Here is a 20,263-nt window from a genome sequence, read left to right as displayed (position 1 = left end):
AAGAATACACTTTTGGACAAAACTCAGTAACTTAATTTAAAACCCAATGATGTTGGCCTCTAAAAGAGGTTTATCGCATCATGGCATTATAGGAACAGACTTCCGCAGACAATGATGGAATTGACAATGGGGCACACAAAAGGCCACCCTTGGGAGGGCCCGTGTCCCTCGGCATGCTGGGAAAAAGAGTGTAACAGGAACAGATGTTGCTGAGTAACAGATGCCTTCTGGACAGAGTTTAGGCACCGCCAGCCAGACCTTCAAAGGTTTGGGCTAGAATGAAACTTTATCTAAGCCATTAAAAAGAATCTCTTATACTTTTGAATGTACTGGTTAGAACCGAGTAGATGTACACTGACAACAAGTTTTTTTCTTTTAAGAAATAGCAAAAATCAAATCATTTTAAAAGGTTAAACAAAGACAACATATTTGTAAAAAAAGGATTTTGCGAGGCTAAAACTACATTTGGCCAATTAAGACTTTATTTGGACAAATAATTCTTTGAAATGTCTGAAATCACAAGTTTTAAAGTTCAATAATTATTGAAGTAGAATAACATGTAATTTTTCATGAAAAGTTAAATCATGCCTTTAGTCCTTCAATACATAAAAAAGGTGATATACCATGGGATTTATAATATTAATTTTCTTATGACATTTTTACTTCTGTTAAATGTACATGAATGTAATAAAAACAGTTAACATCACCTTTTGTTCAAAAAAGCAAATAAAAAGGCAAAAACCATACATGATAATTATGGGACGCATTTTAACATGGCTCTGAAGCACACATAAGACAGCACTGTACATGGGTACACCTCAGACAAAATGTACTAACTATTAGGAGTTGCCGAGGATACATTAAAATCTCTAAACAGGCTAATAATCATGCCTGACCTAGGTGCTGGAACTTTGAAAAGATCTGAGCTCTTTAAAAGTTTTTTGGGCCATCTCATACTGTATAAGAAATACAACATCATCTCAGTTTTCATAAACAAGTTGAAAAGGACATGGCTTCACCAATATACCAAGCACCTAGCTTTGATATATTCCTGTAATCAAGAAACATTTATTTTAAAGTGGGACATTCTATGTCAAAGCTTTAAGTGATATTTAAGGAGCTTTAAGGTGACCATAACATTAGTTAAACAAGAGTCAATCACTGACTGTAGATATAAGGTTTATGTAACAAATTACCTTTAAGGTAAGAAAACGTTTTAAATCTCTGCAATAACATAAGCTAGAGATGGGAGATTTGTCTCACAAATATCTAGGGTTCAACGACTAGTACTAAATAAAATTACACATTGTGCAAAACTGACTGTGCATAGGATACATTTCAAATTGTAATAAATTATGTAGTAATTCATATCACCACACTGTTGACTTGTAGTCAATATCTACTAAGGGATAGTTGTATGATTAATAAAAAAACTAAAATAATAATAATAATAAAAAATATATATATATATTGGTATGTTGGAGAAAAGGTTAAATTATTTTCAACCATTCCCATCTAATGGCAACAGCCCTGATGCATAACGTAGCAACAAATACACGTTAAGCCTAATAAAATGATCAATAGACAACCAAGTTTTACTTGGTGGCTCGTGTAGACTCCAATTCTTTTGAATGTCCTGCCAGGTCTTTTTTTCTTTAAAGACTTACAGACAAATGCACACTACAGTAGGTTCTTTAGTAGGTTTACAAAGAAAAAATGTTTCTAAACTTATGTTTCAACTGTTTCTGTATTTTATGAAGCTTAGATATGTGGACCATAATACTCGTCTTTGGACCACTGAGGTAATTGTAGGTGTAAAACATGCTGAAATGTTCCGAAAACATTTCAAATAAAACATAGTACACTTTTCTTTTCTGCCTTCCTGTTTCGAGGTATATGATCCTGGGCCGTCTAGTGGCACATGTATCGTTTTCCCTTTGGGGAAACATTGGGGTCTCCCCATCCACTTTAATGCAAAGTTATCTTTTGGTTTCTTTCAACATCTGCTGTGATAGTTTTTTTTTCTTATTATTTTTTTTTTTATAATTAAGAAAACTTCTGTTCATGATATGGAGAATCATGACCATAAGCACATTACTGCAAAATTGTGCTGCTAGCTGGCTGTTTCTCCTTGCTGGCGAGCAGTGGTCCAGGACAAGTCTTAAAATACTCATGCAGATGTTTCATAACAATAGGATCAAAATATGCAATCAATTACAAAAACACATTTATCAGAAGTATCAAAGTACAACAACATGAATCACAGCAACTGTAGGAAGACCCCAAAAAAAGAGGCAAAAAGAGGTATTACAGTCAATGAACAGACCCCAATGTTTTCCCTCAAACTTGTGGGTGCGGAGTCTAAACTCATGTGTGATGGAAACTAGCAGTCACTCCGTATCCTTCCAGCATTTACTTTTATCTAAACATGTATAATTGTTCTCCTTCTATCGTCTCCCTCCCTCCTTGATGACCTTTTCAACAATCCTCTTTCTTTCAAATAATCCTCTTTTAGGGCCCTATTTTGCTGGTGCAGAGCAATGAGAAACCTCCAACACTAACAATTCCTAGAATTGACGGGAAGGCCACTTGAGGAAGGGGGAGGATAAACTTGCCTCGGGGACTTACCTTAAGTCGCTCTGGATAAGAGCATCTGCTAAATGACTGAAATGTAACTAATGCAACATTTTCATGTAAACTGATTGTTTTTAGGAGGTCAAACTAATTGCTCAGTTATTTCAAGCATTAAGCAGGGGGGGAGGGGGGGTCATGATTTTTGAAAGAAGACGTTGCTGTTGAGTTTTTCTAAAGTTTGGCGCTTCAAGCACCACAAAACTTGCCCAATCTTGTTATAATTTACTTGAAACGGCAGACATCTTTGTGGTTGATATTTTTTAGTTTGGATTTTGGGGTGAACTGTCCCTTTAATGTAGACTTTGCCTTTATCTTTATCATTCTGTCCAGCAAAATCAGGCCCTATATCGCTATCTCCCTGATTCTACTTACAGTATATGTTCACCCTAACCCAATTTATCTGTCATTGCTCATCCCTGGATGTCTCTCTTTTGCACATCTTAAAGTTGTGAGCAACACAATGTGCAAATCCTTTGCTTTTACCTAGTCCCCAACAAATGAACTAAAAACCAATCCACCTCTCTAAAATGATGATGCTCTTTCGGTTGGGGGTTCATTATGAAGGACAACTGGTTTGGAACTGCTGCTCTGCTCTTTTAGGAGGATGACGACCCATGGCTGGCCATGTTGGCCATCCCGCTGCTCATCCCACTAGGGCCACCCATACCTGAGGGCCCGACCATGGCTGGGGGGCTGTGTTTGATGGGGGAGGTGATGCCAGGCCCGCGCCCCTGCCCTTGTGGCGTGTGGTGGGCGTGCTGCAGGGCGTGGCGCTCCAGGAGTGTGCGGTGGGTGAAGGCCCGGTGGCACACATTGCACTGGAAGGTACGCTCGGCACGGTGAGTGCGCATGTGCACGTTCAGTGAGCTCTTCTGGGTGAAGCGCTTGCCACAGACGGAGCACTGAAAGGCCCGCACACCTGTGTGCACCACCATGTGCTTGAGGAGGTAGTCCCGCAGAGAGAAGGAACGCCAGCAGATGGAGCACTGGTGAGGCTTTTGACCTGCAGCATACAAACATGAGAAACAAGATCCAGAATAGTCCTCATCAGTGATGTGAATCGTGTGAATCTAGACATTGTGGAGTTACATCGAGGTGTTGCTGGTGCGAGTAACCGTGTTACATTTTGATTCAGTTCACTTTGACATGTAATTAATAGAGAACTCATTTCCACAATCATACCAGAGTGTATGAACATATGCTTGCTGTAGTTCTTCCTGGAGCGCAGAGATTTCCCACAGTGAGTGCAGTCGAACGACGTTTCAGAGCCCTGGGAGGAAGGGGAGGGGCCTGTCGAACAGGAAGGGGTGGATGGAGGTGGGGCTGGCGTCATTGGTGGTGGTGGTGGAGCATGCTGGGTTGGATCAGGTCCTGCGATGCTGTCAATCACCATGGGTCCTCCCACAAAAAACGATGACTGCTGAGACTGGCTAACCGGGTACTGGAAAAGTAACTATCGGGAAACAGGATGAACACAGATTTTTTTTAATGAAAAGATTGGTGATGCATACCCAAGGCTTGGGTATTGTCTGTAATTAAATTATTCACAGAATTACAATCTTCCCATCACTAAAACTATGCTCCTACCAAAAAGGCACTACCAAAAAACATCAAACTACAGGAAGATAGGGGCTGATTGAAAGAATGAGAAATAATGTTCCTTTAATCCATTGGCAAATCCCCAATAAGATGTTCTTTTTTATTGGGTGTGCTTTACCTTCGGCAAGGGAACAACATTTGTTCTCTCTCATATATATTTATTATTATAAAAAAACTTGAATATTTGTACTATATAGACAATAACGGTGTCAAAATGTTTCGTCTTGGTCCCGATTGCATTGCTTGTATTCGCGCAAACGTTCCGTTTGACGGTTTAGGTTCAGTTAAAGTTTTTGTGAAGAAAAGTGAAGCTAACGGTGGTTAACTGGGTTGCCACAGTCACCAACGTCACAAATGCTTCACTAACTTCACAAACATGCGTGATTACCTGTAGTAGAACATTATAGCATCTTGTTAACTTCTTGGGGATAGCTAAGCTAACTACCTAAAACGACAAGACAGCTGTAGAAACGCCACAGGCAGAGGCCAGGGTGATAACTATTTACTAATTTAACATTGTGATAAAAACACAATTGTGACATGTATTGTACAATATGATATACGCTGATATTATTAAGCTAGTACACCTACTTTTGGAAACAGTAGTCTGTGGCTGAGGCGTTAGCATCATGACATTAGACTGTTTCCTGATACATACGCCAGTGTTCCTCACAAATAAATGTTTGTTTTTAGATGTATTATGACATTAAATTACAAGTAAACGATTTGTTGGTGAAATGAATATTACCTGTGGTTTTAAACCAGTGTAGTAATCGATTCGCATTTGAATCGGAATTCAGTCTTCGAGCAATTCATATCGATTTTATTTTTTATAACAATGAGTTTACTAAACTGCAAGAAAAACAATAAATTTCAAGGTTTGATGCACTGGGATTTTTTTCTACAACACTTAACTGCCTATCACAGTCAAATAGAAACAACTAACACTAAACAGCAAACTGGAATCAAATGTAAGCATATATTTAATCGAAATGTGATTAAAAATTGAGAATAGATTTTTTATTGAATCGTGACCCCAAGAATCAATTTGAATTGTGAAGTACCAAAAGATTCCCACCCCTAGAAGTCCACTTGCACAATTTACCGGGGTCAGCTTCCCCACGCAGAGCTCGAGACTGAGACCAAATTGTCACATTTTGCATTATTACTGACAATGCAAAATGCATTGTCAAGCTTATTTACGTTTTTGGGGGCATATTTTCAGTTAGAACTGTTTTATTCGCGATTCCATCTGAAATACTGCTGGTGACAACATTGTTAAAATATCCTGTTTCAAAGGGGGTTCTTTATTAAAGGGGCAATTGACTGCAAAACCGATTTTACCTTGTCATAGTTGAATAACGACAGTTCGGTGGGTAAAATGAACATACCGTGAATATCAAAGTCCATTGACACCTCTTTCCTATTCAAATCTCAAAAAGAAAAAATGTGGCTGTAAAACGCTAGCTTTTCAACAAAGCTACCGGTCCTACGTAGGACCGGTGGTCGCCCTCTTATTGGCTCTGGTCTGTATCTTTGTCGTCGTCGTCGTCGTCATCTACCGCTTGTCCGGGGATCGGGTCGCGGGGGCAACGACCTGAGCAGGGAGGCCCAGGCTTCCCTCTCCCCGCCCACTTCCACCACCTCTTCCTGGGGGACCCCGAGGCGTTCCCAGGCCAGCCGAGTGACATAGTCCCTCCAGCGTGTCCTGGGTCTTCCCCGGGGCCTCTTCCCAGTGGGACGTGCCCGGAACACCTCACCAGGGAGGCGTCCAGGAGGCATCCTAATCAGATGCCCGAGCCACCTCAGCTGGCTCCTCTCGACGCGGAGGAGCAGCGGTTCTACTCTGAGCCCCTCCCGGATGACCGAGCTTCTCACCCTATCTCTAAGGGAGAGCCCGGACACCCTGCGGAGAAAGCTCATTTCGGCCGCTTGTATTCGCGATCTCGTTCTTTCGGTCACTACCCATAGTTCGTGACCATAGGTGAGGGTAGGAACGTAGATCGACTGGTAAATAGAGAGCTTCGCCTTTTGACTCAGCTCCTTCTTCACCACGACGGACCGATGCAGAGCCCGCATCACTGCGGACGCCGCACCGATCCGCCTGTCGACCTCACGCTCCATTCTTCCCTCACTCGTGAACAAGACCCCGAGATACTTGAACTCCTCCACTTGGTTCAGGATCTCCTCCCCGACCCGGAGATGGCACTCCACCCTTTTCCGGTCGATAACCATGGCCTCAGATTTGAAGGGTGCTGATTCGCATCCCAGCCGCTTCACATTCGGTTGCGAACCGCTCCAGTGAGAGCTGAAGGTCACGGCCCGATGAAGCCAACAGGACCACATCATCTGCAAAAAGCAGCGACCCGATCCTGAGGTCACCAAACCGGACCCCCTCAACACCCTGGCTGCGCCTAGAAATCCTGTCCATATAGGTAATGAACAGAATCGGTGACATAGGGCAGCCCTGGCGGAGTCCAACCCTCACCGGAAACAAGTTCGACTTACTACCGGCAATGCGGACCAAACTCTGGCACCGGTCGTACAGGGACCGGACAGCCCCGATCAGGGAATCCGGTACCCCGTACTCTCGGAGCACCCCCACATGAGCCCCCGAGGGACACGGTCGAACGCCTTTTCCAAATCCACAAAACATGTGTAGACTGGTTGGGCGAACTCCCATGTACCCTCCAGGACTCCGCGGAGGGTGTAGAACTGGTCCACTGTTCCACGGCCAGGACGAAAACCACATTGCTCCTCCTGAATCCGAGGTTCGACAATCCGGCGGACCCTCCTCTCCAGGACCCCTGAATAGACTTTCCCAGGGAGGCTGAGGAGTGTGATCCCCCTAAAGTTGGAGCACACCCTCCGGTCCCCCTTTTTAAAGAGGGGAACCACCACCCCGGTCTGCCAGTCCAGAGGCACTGTCCCCGATGTCCACGCGATGTTGCAGAGTCGTGTCAACCAAGACAGCCCTACAACATCCAGAGCCTTAAGGAACTCCGGGCGGACCTCGTCCACCCCAGGGGCCCTGCCACCGCGGAGCTTTTCAACCACCTCGGCGACCTCGGCCCCAGAGATAGAAGGGCCCCCCCCGATGTCCCCAGACTCTGCCTCCACGTCGGAAAGCGTGTTGGTGGAATTAAGGAGGTCTTCAAAGTATTCCTTTCACCGATCCAGGACGTCCCCCGTCGAAGTCAGCAGCGCACCGTCCCCACCGTATACAGTGTTGACAGAGCACTGCTTCCCCCTCCTGAGTATCTTTGTCACGCCCCCAAATTTACATCCAGACCAGCCAGAGGTAGTGTCTATCTCCAATACTAGTTTAGCTGCGCGCTGCTTTGTGTAAGCTACTTATAAGGAATTACAAAGAAGAACGTTTTGAATTATAACAAGGATATTGAAAATGGACCACGGTCGTAAATGCTGTGTTTCAGGCTATACAGGGAAGGCTAACACTCACAGTCTTCCCAAGGAGCCAAACATTCAACAGGCATGGCTGCTGTTGTCTTATGAGAAGATCCCGGCGAAGTTCGACACTCAATCATTAATTTGCTCTGAACATTTCACCCAAGACGGGTTTGACAACCTTGGACAATTGCAAGCAGGATTTGCTAGGAAGCTGAACCTGGAAAGAGGTGCTGTTCCGACCGTATGCTCATTGCAACCGCCTATAAGGACAGTATGATGTTGTGCTAACAGTTATTAGCAATGCTAACGTTTCCTGTATACAGCATACCAGGTAGAATGCTAAATAAGTTTCTACCCACATCAAATGACTCTTGCTAGACTAGCTATAGTCGGCATTAGAAGGGAAGCTTCCAAAAAATAGCCAGAAAACGAACAGCAGTCTGGCTTATTGCTAATGCCTGTCTAGATAATCTATTAGAAAGAACTGGAGAAAGGCAGGTGCTTGATACAGGATACGGTAGCATTGCTAGTAACTGTTACTAGTAACACCTAGACTGTAGGCATGTAAACAAGTTTAGCTTGCTAACGCAAGAGCATAGGTAGAATGTGTGATAATTTAGCCTAGTTTATTGGCTGGCAATGGGGCTAACGTTGATTCATGTTCCTGACTGTGTTTCATTCAAATACATAACCTGTGTAATGTAAATCTACAATTCACGATGCATGTTTGTCCAGATCTTGGTCATGTTATTTTTCAGCAAGTTATTTAGAGCTAGCTAGCTAACTGAAGCCGAGTAGAATCACGGTATGGTTTGGTTGCTAAGCTGTAGCCTAACGTTCTACCCACCCAAGTCAATCCAGTTTGCTTCAACAACAGAAGTGGAAACAAGTAATGTTATCATTTCAAATGATATATAGTCAATCTGTTGAAAACAGTGTTGTGTAGACACAATAGATTTATTTGCGCGTTTTTATTTCAAGTCTCCAACTTCGGTATTTCAGCGAATGCTGCTGTTGGCCGTGTTGCGTTTTTGCTCTCCAGCTTAACTCGTTAACCAACCAATCAGCGCGCAGCTTGTCTAAATATTAATGAGCATACCATAAAAGGAGAAAAGCTAGTGTTTTTTCCCGGGAACATTTCAGAGGATCTGTCAGTGGGCATAGAACAGCACCCGGGCCATTTTCAACCCAACCAATGTTACATACCCTATTTGGAGACCTTAAGGAACAGTGTGAAATACCCCCAAAAAACTGTAAATTGACCCTTTAATGAATGAATGCAATATGAGTAGGCTAAATGCTTGAAAATATCACTAGAAGGGAAAAATGTAATCAATATTTACACCGGATTTCCCATTTTCTTTCATTTTAATGCAACTTTTCAACTATGAGGCTGCTATACAGCCGATCGCCATTCCCTCTTGCAGGGGAAATGACCAGACAACCATTTCATTCTACACGTCACTCTTAATATTTTGAATAGTAAATGAGCAGCAAGAAATGTGTGCTTTTAAATCTATGCTATCTTCCTAAATAATAAGTATGCATTTTTGTATACAATATACAGAAATATCAGTTGTAAAATTTCAGTTAAAAAACAGACCCATTTGCAACCGACGCAAGCACACCCCTCTCTATTTTTTTTTTGTTGCTATGCTGTCAATATGCCAGGGACTGGACACTGAATATTTAAAACAGATAAGAGCCCACCAAAAATGTACTTAACATGGTTTGCCTCCACAAACAGAAAGGTAATTACCACGCTTACTAGTTGCTCTTTAAGAATCTTGGCCTACTGTAATTAAAGATCAAGCGGTCAACCAGTCGACTACAAAAAGTTTCAGCCCTATACTGAAGTGACTCCCAAAATCATAACCCAGGTTGAAGAAAAACAGACCTGGTTGTTGGACTGTGTGGAAGGAGGGGGGGTCAGGGATTTGTTAACTCTTCCTCGTTGGTTGAAAGACATAGTCTGAGGTTCACTTTGTGGCCAAAAAGTCTCAGAAAACACCCCAGGCTCAGCATAGAACTCCTGGAAGGGACACAGAATTTTCACTTCAGAAGGTATTATGGCATTTCAGAGTTGAAGTAAAACCAGTGCAGACACAATAACAAAGTGCAGCCACAATAACACTTAATGTTGTTTATTTTTCAGTCCATAGTTCAACTATGTATTTTTCAAGAGCAGTGTTTCCTCATTGTTGATTTTGCTGTGGCTGCCCGCCACGGTGTCAGAAATAGGGCTGTCTATCAGCAGTGATTGTTACAGTGCATGTTGCAGAATAGCATGGACACGGGCTTCACACCGCAGTTGAGATTGCGTGTGTGTGTCCTTGATAACTTAAGTAGAACTTATGTTGTCAGTTCATTTAAGCCTGTTATTGTATTAGTCTATAGTTCTTGCAAATTTAAATTAAGTTTGTATTCTTCTCGTGCTAGCTAAATTGCACATATCTGTTGATTCGATAGCAATTGCTGCCCTCGCTCACGTTTGTATTTTAGGTGCATTATTATGCTGAAGTAGTTTTAATTAATAAATAGTGAGTTTATTGTTATTATTTGCTACAGAATGCTTAGCCTATCAAGATCAAATGAAGCACAGTATACATGCTTTCGAGTACCTTAATCGATCGGCTAGGCTACTGACCATTTCCAATAAGTTTTTACTTCAATTATTAATTGGCAGCATTTATGCCATTTAGAACAAATGAGTACTACTATGAGTGGAAGGTGTCTTTAAATAGCCTAATCTTATTGCTTTAGGGGAAAAAGGACGAAAATATGTGCAATGTTACACTAGCTATTAGACTACTACATTAACCTGCTCCGAAATATCGGGTTAGGGTTAGAATTTCGTTTTGGCTGTGGGGGGGTTTCCTCCTAGAGGAAACACTGAAGAGTATATAACAACGGTGCAGGCCACCACAACACTTTTACTTTTTAGTATGATGTGTGGTTAAAGTGGGGGGTTTATCAAAATAACAAATCTTACAGTTATTTTGGGACAGCACAGTAGTTGAAAATTCACCTGGCCAAAGCTGGTCATAGATTCCTGTGAGGCGTCCTGCTCTCCGCCTTGTCTTCCATCCACTAAGGAAAAAACTGATGCCTCCTGAATACCTTCATCTTTTACCACCACTCCGTCTCCTCCGGTAATCTGAAGGGGTTCAAAGAAAAAGGACGTACATTTAGCGTAATGGCACCCCTAAAACTCCTTTAATTTGTTTTAAGTGATGGTGTTGACAACATGTTTTAGTTCATTCATACTTTCAATTACGGCTGCAACTAACGATTATTTTAATTGATTAATCAGTTGATTCTTTTTTTGATTAATCAATTAATCGGATTTTTAAAAGCATTCATTTCCAACCCTTTATTCAAAAACAGAACTGATAAATTCACAGTGCAAAAATTCTTCCGAATGTGAGACAAATGTTGAATATGAAACTGACTTCACCTCAATTAACATACCTTTTCGATGTATTTAGTGTGAAATGCTCCCACACCTTGGATGACTTAGGTCGTACTGATTTCTCTGCCTCCGCCATGTGTTTCAGAACAACGTTACTCAACAATGTCTCTCTGATGGTCTTTCCTCTACTCCGCTCTGCGGTCAACGTAACTTTTTTTATACTCAAACATCCGCGACTTATTGAGTGGCGTAATAGTCGCGCGACACAACTATTCGATAATGAAATTAGTTACCAATGCTTTTAATAATAGATTTTAATCGATTCAATCGATTCATTGTTGCAGCCCTACTTTCAATGTCACATTCTTTGTATACAAAATACACAGGCAGCATACAAGCACTGAATGAAGGGTAATCTTCCTTTCTTACATTGTAAGTTAGTTTTGCCTAACTTTTAAAACCAGGAGAGGGTGGGAATGTCTTTGGACAGTAGATTTGGATTGAGCAAGGGTTAGGGTTAGCAAACGATTCTTGGACCTCTCCAAGACTTTAACATGTTTAATGACCCATTGAAGTCCATGGAATATTAATGTGCCACAATAAAAGATTCAACTCCAGCCAATCTTTATTTATGTTCACTGCCTACATGCTCTGTGGACACTATGGTCCAGTGAGAAATGGGCAGCGGTTTGCTTGACTGTCACCATGGTAACCGCTCCCCCTGCCTTACCTGTAGTCTGAGTGGCTGCCTCTGCTTGCGGCTGTGGCCCGCACCTCTCTCCCTCTCTCCATCTCGCCCTCTGTCTCTTCCATCAATCTCTTCTTCCTCACTGAATCTGTCTATTCCTACAAGGTCTTCCGAGAGGTCTGCCGTACTGCCACGGATGCTGTCTCTGCCGATGCTGTCCACGCTGCCCATCCCTGAACTGCAACCCGCAGACAGGCTTCCTGTGCTACTGGCTGTGGCACCAGCATTCGCTGTCTGGGCCAGCAGGTCTCTCAGCTTATACCTCACATCCTGAGTGCAGCTGGAGTTCTGTTTAAGGAGAGCAGCGCTGGCTGTGGAGCCTAGCCCATCTGTCCCACATATGGAGCCAGGCCCCATGTCACCCAGGGCCATCAGCCCTACTGGGTTGGCCTGCTCCATTGTGCCGGGTCCACTTTCACTAATGCTGGCACTGCCCAGTCCTGTGTCCATGTTGCTGGCCACGCAGTCCCCCATTGCAAAGTTGGAGAAGCTCTGGTAAACCCCGCCAATGCCAGCGCCCCCAACACAACTTCCGCTGGTGCCGCCACTACTTCCTTTACCTCCTCCACGTTCCTCCTGTTTAGGGAGAACCCCTCCAATCATCACTCCTCCTCCCCCTCCACCAGCAGCTGCCTTCCTCTGTGAGATGATCTGAGTGCACTCGTCAATGACAGTCTTAATCTGCAGGATGCTGGCTGCGGTGAGGATGCACAGGGCCTGGGACTGCAGCACCACCAGGGAGCCACTGTACATGAAATCCACAAGCTGCTTCACTGTCTCTGCAGGCACCAGCGGCGGAACAGAGATCTCAGAGTGGCCCAACAACAACTTGTCCTGGAAGAAGGGACTGCCAGCCGCCAGCACGCATGCGTGGGCGCGAAGGGACGCATCGTGGATGCGTACGGTCACATCGCAGAAGAGGCCCTCGCGCCGCTGTGAACGCAGAGCCTCCAGCACAGACTGGCTGGAGTTGTGAAGATGGATGTAGTGTACGGTCTCAGTACCAGAGGCCATTGTAGGAAGGCCACCTGGTATGGGGGGGCCGTGGAGGGAAGGGGTGTGCCTGGATGGTTAGCAGTTCTGTGTCAGCTAGAGGAAGAGGGAGGGCAGATTTAACAGCATGGGCTGCAGTGGGTCCACCTTCCCTCAAGCAGTCATGGGTCTGGTCAATACTTCGGAGCTGTATTAAGTTTCTCTGCAGGTGTTCTTGGACAATGTGAGATTATCTGAGAGAGGCTTGGGTAGGCTTCCAGTAAGTTTTAATGAGAGACCTCCAATGTTGCGGTCGCTCACTCCGTAGTGAAAGCCTGCTGAAATAAATCACATTATTGAGTATGCTTAATACATTTGCCCACTGGCAATTTATTTAAACATAAGTACGTTACTGTCAATAAAGGCTACTTCGTCTGCTCTGTTGGGTAGGACATAATGTGGGAACGATATGTTAATTGTAAATTATCTTTAACCATTTGATCTAATTATGCAGTTAAGTGGGATACGGCGATGGGATTCAAACGCCATACAGTCATATGACAACTGTTTGACGTTATTACAACTCTGAACTGTGACATTGCGAGGTACCCAGCCTACCTCCATCCACCTAGCTAGCCAGCTAACTATCCCCAAACGTTATTTTGGCGCTTCGGGATAGTTAGCTTGGTTAGGGTTATTAAGAGAACTTGTCTAGCTAGCCTGGTCAAAAATAAACTAGAATGATTACGGTACTATAGGTACCGTGGTAGTTGACAAGGTAATCGGCTAACCGCATTTGGCTACCTAGTAGCTTAGAATGGGTAATGTTACCATATTGCCAATGATACGTTCAAGCTAATGTTAGGTTGACATTACCCCGAAAACATATTTGCTTGATACATAAACAATTACAGCACATTCAATTATCTACGCTTGCTTCCTAGCAAGTAAGCTAGTTAATAACATAACAGCCAAAACATACGCTAGATAGCTAGCAAACATTGCTAGCATAATTATTTGACTGACAGACTATTCCTTGCATTGCTTTGGTAGGGAAAAGACCATGGCTAGCTACCCTGGCTGTAGCTAGCTCAAGCTATACTTAGGTTAGGTTTTCAGATGGTTACGCTAGCTAACGCGCATTCGAAAAATCATGCATCAGTCTCTGACCTCGATAAAATCTAGACCTGATCTCAGTTTCTGATTAATTACATACCTCAAGAAAACAAAGATAAATAGCATTTCACTTCCACCCATTAATGTGCATGCATTCTTGTAAACAAATTGCTCAATGCTAGCACGAGCTTGCATACATTTTGATATATCCCTCCAACAACAACGGCGCTGTACTGACTAGCCTACTGCGTGCACTGCAAGCACTGTGGATGTATTTTTTTATGGCACAAATATAATTTGTTGAATGCCTCTTTTTAGGGTAAGTATAGATCCGCATCGTTTACGATATTCAGTGCTAAAGTGAATGACATCTATATTTACACATTTATGATGGATAACCATGTTTAATACTACCTCCATACAGTAGCAAAATACTTGAGGTAAGCAAGGAAACACATTTTCTCATAGATTATGTAGCCTATGTATTATACGACAGGATACCTCGTCAATTGGCCCTACAGCTACAGTCGTTCGCGAATGAGCCGGCTCTTGTAGGCTAGGTGAACGTCGGGAGCTGGCTCGCATATCTGAAGAGCCGACTCGATTTTTAATAGATTATATAGCCTATAGAATTTTTATTCTATCTAAAATAATTGACTAATTCAAAGAACAACAAAATAATACTTGAAGACCTAACAGTGCGTTCACACTACAGCGACGCGATGTGAGCGACAACATGTTTTCCATTCATTTTCAATAAAGCCAGGCGAATCGTTTGCGTGGTGCATTGTGGGTAGCGACGCAACGCGACAGAGTTGAGATTTTCTCAGATTTATGCAAATGAGGAGCGATTTTCGCTACTGTAGCGATGGCCAATCGGAGTGTTTTCTTGTATCTCTTAACGTAGCCACGCAACCATGGTAAACATTTCTAGCTTTCTAGGTTTCAAGGTGGAGGACAAACTAATCGTTTGTGTGGCTGCTTACCCAGTCCTGTACGATACATAGCTGTATTCGTACAGAGATGTTAATAAAAATTAAAAAACGAAGCATGGCGCAAGATTGCCGAAGTTGTTGGTGCTTGTACTTTCTAATTCAGTTAAGTGACATTACGTAACTTTGATCTGTAGTAACTAGCTAGCTAGCTAGCCCGGCTTGAACTCCCTATCGTATCGACAGATTAGCAGAGAATGAGTAATATAATAAACGTTTTTTACACATGTCAACGTGTATGTCTATTAAACAGTTTTGTATTTTGTATACAAGTTGTATTTTGATCGATGTTGCGAGTACGTAAACCCAAGTCTGCACACTTGGCCATTACAACTACAACAGTGACTTTAGAGAACTACATTCTACATAAATCTGTTTGAAACGCCCCCGAGCGTGGTGAACTGTGGGAAGGCGAGCAATGGCAAGCGATTCGCGTCGCTGCAGTGTGAACGTAGGGTAAAAGGCGCACACGATCATCCTCACATTCTTTTCTTGTTAGTGATGGGAAGTTCGGTTCATTTTACTGATTCGGTTCTTTGAATCTCGTTCAGTAAAATGAACAAATCTTTTTACGAGTCATTTGTTCATTTCACCGGGGGGGGGGGGGGGGGGGGGGGCTATACGTCCACTGCAAACACGTACGATATTCTCATGTAGGTTAATGCATGACATGTGCACCAGCAGATACTATTTCAAAAGAAATTCCTGCATTAAAATAATGTATCATGAGTTTGTATGATTTGGTCATGTATTATCACACTAGCATTTAATTATCACGTCAAACAATTACACTGCACTAAACTGTAAGTGTAAATGTAAAGTGAAAATAACAAAACCAGTCAGTATGATGACTTGAGCAAATATCATTCACGTCTTACTAAAACAGCGGCCACGCAAAAGGGAATAAGGAAACTGTTTCCTCTACTAAAAAATACAATGCGGGTCACGTGAAAACAGGATCCAAAGACTCGTAGAAAGGCCGAGTCGGGAAATGAACGAATCGTTCGTTTCCTCTAGCTACAGAGCCTATACAGGTCACGTGAAAAAGGATCCAAAGACTCGTAGAAAGACCGAGTCGGGAAATGAACGAACCGTTGGTTTCCTCCAGCTACAGAGCCTATGCAGGTCACGTGAAATTGATCCAAAGACTCGTAGAAAGACCGAGTCGGGAAATGAACGAATCGTTCGTTTCCTCTAGCTACCAGTACAGAGCCTATGCAGGTCACGTGAAAAATGATCCAAAGACTCGTAGAAAGACCGAGTCGGGAAATGAACGAATCACTTGTTGAGAGGACTCGTTACTCCCGAGTCCTTTTAAGGATTTGTTTAAAATGAACGAATCGTTCACGAACGACACATCACTAGTTCCTGTCAATCCTGCATGAGGGAGGGCCGAGCCAACTCACAGACTCAGTTAGACAAGTAGCCTTGCCTTGTCGAAACTTGGAGAGACATAACTAATCAATGCATTTTTTGAGACATTGTGGTTAAGGTACGATTTAATTTAATTCAAATTTTTTTCACACCTATCATAGTCAAATTCATAGTTATATTTTTTAAAGAGCCGTCCGGGAGTCAAACGAGCCAACTCACGAAAAACCACTAGCAGAGCCTGTTTAAGGAGAGCCTTGCCACTCCCTATTAAAGGTGACATGACATGAAAACTTCCTTTTATGAGGTTATTTAACATTAATATGAGTTCCCCTAGCCTGCCTTTGGTCCCCCAGTGGCTAGAATTTTCGATAGGTCTAAACAAAGCCCTGGGTGTTCTTCTCCGCCTTTGACAAAATGAAGGCTCAAACGCTCTGTTTGAAAATCTCCTCCAAGTGACGTAGATACGAGAAAGGTTACCTCCCCTCTCTCTGCTTTGCCCGCCCAGATCATCTGACCTGCCCATGAGAAACTGAGCTACCACCGTGCAATGGCAAGTGCGATATCGGTTTTTCTTGGAGAGACATTATGGCGAGCAAACAAACGAAGCACAACAGTTGCTCAGTGCTTGGATGTACAAATGCAAGCACAAGTCTTTATTTAATTCCTTCATCCAAGCCTCTGCACAACCAATATCTAAATTTTATTTTCGCTGGAAAAGCGCCAACACAACTTTCCAAAGTTTTGCATGTCTGCGCCAAACATTTCAGCCACTACTGTTTCCTCAACTTGAGCCAACACAAAGCTGGCCTTGCTGAAATTAAATTCTGGATCATTACTAAATCTCCTTGGTCAAGCTACAAACCTTGGACAAGTAAGTTAACTAAAGCTATATCATTTTGTTCCTTTACTGTATATGGTTACCTAGCTTGCTACCCTTAGAATGTGGCTGTAACATTAGCTCTGCAGCCAACAGCTGAGTTACTGTTGCTAACGTAAAGATAAATGCAAATGGCATCAAGTGTGTGTGTGAATACAAACGCTGTAACGCCAGTGTCGTACACTTCTTTGTTATTTGGATAACCGTTATGCTGTTGGTGTTATGGGCGTGCGCGATATCCGCCTTTCCCCTCATTGAAATTATTATGAGTGTGCACCTCTGCAAACCAGGGTGATCAGATGAGAATGGGCAAATTCGAAGCATCTTACAGCAACGGGGCTACGAGCCAGCTGAGTTACTGTCGCTAATGTAAAGGTAGATGGCATTAAGTGTGTGTGTGAATTCAAACGCTGTAACGCGAGTGTTGTACACTTCTTTGTTATTTGGATAACCGTTCTGCTGTTGGTGTTATGGCGTGCGCGATATCCGCCTTTCTCCACATTGAAATGACTGAGTGTGCACCTCTGCAAACCAGGGTGATCAGATGAGAATGGCTAAATTCGAGGCATCTTACAGCAACGGGGGCTATGAGCCATTGCGATACATCCGTTGTAAACATTAGCGCATTTTGACGCCCCTCTCCTGCTCATTAGCATTTAAAGCTACACACACAGAAACAGCGCATTCTGAGGAAAGCTGATTGTGGGACTACTTGTAGTGGCTATAATTCTGCACCATGGCTGAATTTCGGGAAAGAGACTTCAGATACAGTATTAGGGGACCACTAAGGCCTATATAAAAGCATCCAAAAACAGCATTTCATGTCACCTTTAAGACCCATTGTACCGAATTTGGCTGCAGTTCCACCAGAGCTCCACTGGGGGTGATCGCGAGCAGGTGCATGTTGAATGGGAGTCTATGGAGCTAAACGGCTAAATTTGTCTCTTTCGCCTGATTGTCGTTGAGAAATCTCTGATTTGATTGTAGGTTTTACATGTTCAACATGGATTATAGGTCGAAAATTGAATGAACGAGTACTTATGTCTTTTAGATTTCTTACAGGGTGAGTCGTTGTTGCCCATAACACACTAGCATTCTGCTAATGAATGCTGATTGCTGAGCAGCTGTGTTGTCGATGCCCTGAGAGAAAAAGTAAGTGACCTTGCTTGCCGTAGAGCAGTAGCTCTGGTCGTACGATGTGTATGACGTCAATTACATTTTCAAAAGCTTTTTAGAACAGAAAGGCGACTTTAAAACAATTTAACAGCCAGCAGTGTGTATTTTTTTGCCTCCCCTTTCAAATTCAGAATTCAAATTACTAGACAAAAAATGATATCCTGAGGAAAGTGGATTTAGAGGGGTACTGCTCCATAGACCTCCATTCATTCTGCACTCGCTCGTTAGCGCCCTCACATGGAACTTCAACCAGTTCAGAACCCGGACGTTTCCAGAGAGTGGCAGTTCTCTCTGTATTAGACATTCTCTGCCACTAGTAAGGATAAGTGTGTTTTCGACTTCATGCAGCGCCAGCGTCGCCTGCAGCCCGGCTGACTTGAAGCAGCCAATGGCATTCTCAGCTTCAAGGCAGCCGGCTGCAGCCGATTGTCGGCGCCGCCGGCGCTGCATGAAGTCAAACACAACTAATGATAAATGGCAGCGTTCATGCTGATTTTATTCACCTTATTCTGCCCCGCCCACTTTTTTCATCCTTTTGCACTTCCGTTGTATTTGCACTTCCGCTTGACCGGGGATATCATTCAATTCAACGGAGAACTGCCGAGAAGTCCCGCTGCTGAAATATTAAATAATTAGTAGGGATGGGCGAATGATGCCTTGTGAAGCTTTGGTGGTTTCTTCCGGATTGTGCCGAACCAAAAAGCCGAACTATTCATGGGTACCAAAGACGGCACTTCCGTGAAGCCTGCCGCCATCTTTGTGTCTGACTCAACCCATTGTATTTGTATCCAATAGTAGGCTACTAGTTAGTCATATATATTAATATGTAGTAATAATATAATAATAATAGAAATATAATAATAGTATTGTTTTCGATTGGTTCTTCAAATTTAGACTTTTTATTGTCTAATTCTAGTGGTTAGTTAGTTAGCTTTCATAGTTAGCCAACAAACAGAGTCACGAACATAGCACATAAATGAAGCAGAACGACAACAATATTTAGATTTTTTTTTTATTATTGGCTGCGATCCATATTTATTACCATCAACTTTATTTTGTGCCTTAAAGTCTGCGAAACGTCTGCCCCAACTGTCCTTTCCCGACATATGTATCTTGTACAGAATCTATCCCCATACACCGGAGATAGCCTGAAGGCTTTCAAAAGTATATCAATATGCAGTTGCAGGATGGGTGAACCACACCGAGATATGGCATCTGGAGACAAAACACATGCATGTCATCACAGGACATGTAAGTTATTTAAACGCGATTATCAACCGTGTTATTTCAGTGTTGTTTAGAGTGCCAATTTGGGCTAGTGAGGTGTAGCTAAAGCATTCCCTAAGCAGATAGGAAAGAATGGTAGAATATTAAATATGTGCATACTATTAAGATATTGGCCAACCTTAGGAAGGTCATTTCCCTTTCATTTTTTTCTCTCAGATATTCTCTTATCCACATACTGTACTAAGTACAGGTAGGTTTATAACTAGTTGTACATGTCATGTGAGGCATCAGCTTCGTTAGCTAGCTTACTACACAATTTGAATAACGTTAGCGATTAGCTAACGTTCGTTTAACAATGTTATAGCTCACCATAAACAACTCAGCTTAAGTAAACATTTCCTGTTAAAAAAATAATTAGCTAAAAAGGGCAAATGTATCTAGTGCCAATTTATCAGATCCAAAGGTTTTTATTTTATTTTTTTAACTTACCTGATAAAGTGTTCACTGCACAATATTGAGTTAGATGCTGGCTGCCAGTTGTCTCTTCTAATTGCAGCCAACCATTTATTACACCGATCAAAATATTTTTGGATACACTGAAATTGTATCTCTGGGTTATTTTGGCGAATGTTGTTGCATCCAACAGCACAGCATATGGCAGGCATTTTTTACTTTCTGTGGGTTACTTTCTGTACTTTCTGTTCTATGTTTATGGTGTGACCGGG

The 20,263-nt window shown here is 42.8% G+C and overlaps 1 protein-coding gene across 4 annotated transcripts; it reads right to left on the bottom strand.

The window, feature by feature from the left end:
• Positions 1-473: 473 nt before the first annotated feature.
• zbtb45 (zinc finger and BTB domain containing 45) lies at positions 474-14,678 on the bottom strand. 4 transcript variants are annotated; one of them, XM_084684859.1, is made up of 6 exons: positions 13,993-14,678; positions 11,787-13,114; positions 10,673-10,801; positions 9,542-9,676; positions 3,817-4,087; positions 474-3,637 (listed from the first exon to the last, which is right to left on the bottom strand). In XM_084684859.1, the coding sequence occupies exons 2-6, from the start codon at positions 12,816-12,818 to the stop codon at positions 3,231-3,233; spliced, it is 1,974 nt and encodes a 657-aa protein (XP_084540985.1). In that variant the 5' UTR covers positions 12,819-13,114; positions 13,993-14,678; the 3' UTR covers positions 474-3,230. The 4 variants fall into 4 exon arrangements, with proteins under 4 accessions (XP_084540985.1, XP_084540984.1, XP_084540987.1 ...); XM_084684858.1 differs by having other exon boundaries at positions 11,787-13,111; XM_084684861.1 differs by having other exon boundaries at positions 14,394-14,678.
• Between the last annotated feature and the right edge of the window lie 5,585 nt (positions 14,679-20,263).

The sequence above is a fragment of the Hypomesus nipponensis genome, chromosome 21, assembly GCF_054491055.1.
Source record: "Hypomesus nipponensis isolate SF chromosome 21, ASM5449105v1, whole genome shotgun sequence".
NCBI classification, from domain to species: Eukaryota; Metazoa; Chordata; class Actinopteri; order Osmeriformes; family Osmeridae; genus Hypomesus; species Hypomesus nipponensis.
The sequence above is the reverse complement of the archived record's forward strand: the minus strand, read 5'-3'. Positions and strand labels throughout refer to the sequence as shown.